Source organism: Apaloderma vittatum, unplaced genomic scaffold (assembly GCF_000703405.1).
Source record: "Apaloderma vittatum isolate BGI_N311 unplaced genomic scaffold, ASM70340v1 scaffold27534, whole genome shotgun sequence".
NCBI classification, from domain to species: Eukaryota; Metazoa; Chordata; class Aves; order Trogoniformes; family Trogonidae; genus Apaloderma; species Apaloderma vittatum.
The window spans coordinates 10,079-10,586 of record NW_009713857.1 but is presented as its reverse complement, the minus strand read 5'-3'; the positions used below and the strand labels follow the sequence as shown (position 1 = coordinate 10,586).

General features: G+C 59.4%; 1 protein-coding gene across 1 annotated transcript in view; it reads left to right on the top strand.

Moving 5' to 3' along the window:
- Positions 1-508, top strand: part of LOC104273264 (semaphorin-3D-like) — a gene marked incomplete at its 3' end in the record, with an annotated part of 10,570 nt that overhangs the window by 106 nt on the left and 9,956 nt on the right. The window contains exon 2 of the mRNA XM_009868526.1: positions 1-89. This exon is cut by the window's left edge and continues 3 nt beyond it. Coding sequence (XP_009866828.1) covers positions 1-89 — 89 coding nt within the window. The remainder of the gene's footprint in view (positions 90-508) is intronic.

Genomic DNA, 508 nt, shown 5'->3' with positions numbered 1-508 from the left:
TGCGCTCCTCCTCTGCCTCCTCCTGCAGCAGCCAGGCAGCAGCAAGGCTTGGAAGCAGCATGCCCCGCGCCTTCGCCTCGCCTACAAAGGTAAGGGTGAATTTCCTTGCTTAGGAGGGTTGAGAATGAAGAGGGTGGCCAGACCTCGAAAGAAGTTGAGTGATAGCCCCGTGGCTATGGCTACAACATCTCCACATGTCGGATCCTCAGGACGTTTCACAGATGCAGCTCCCAGCACAGCCCCGGAGGATGCTGCACGGGCGCTGCTGGCATTGTAGAAGGGAGCTGAGCGGGAACACCCTGCCCTGCTCCAGCACGACACCGGGACCAGAAGGGATGTCTCCTTCTGCTCAGACTTGCTCTGGGCATCTTTCGGTGTGTCCTGGGCAGCCCCAGGGAATGTTCCCTGTCTTCATGCTTGTGGTGCAATGGGGACACTGAGCCGCAGGCAGTGCTGCTTATCCTCTTCTCCTGCCTCCCACCGGCACAGTCTTGCCCCAGATCATCCT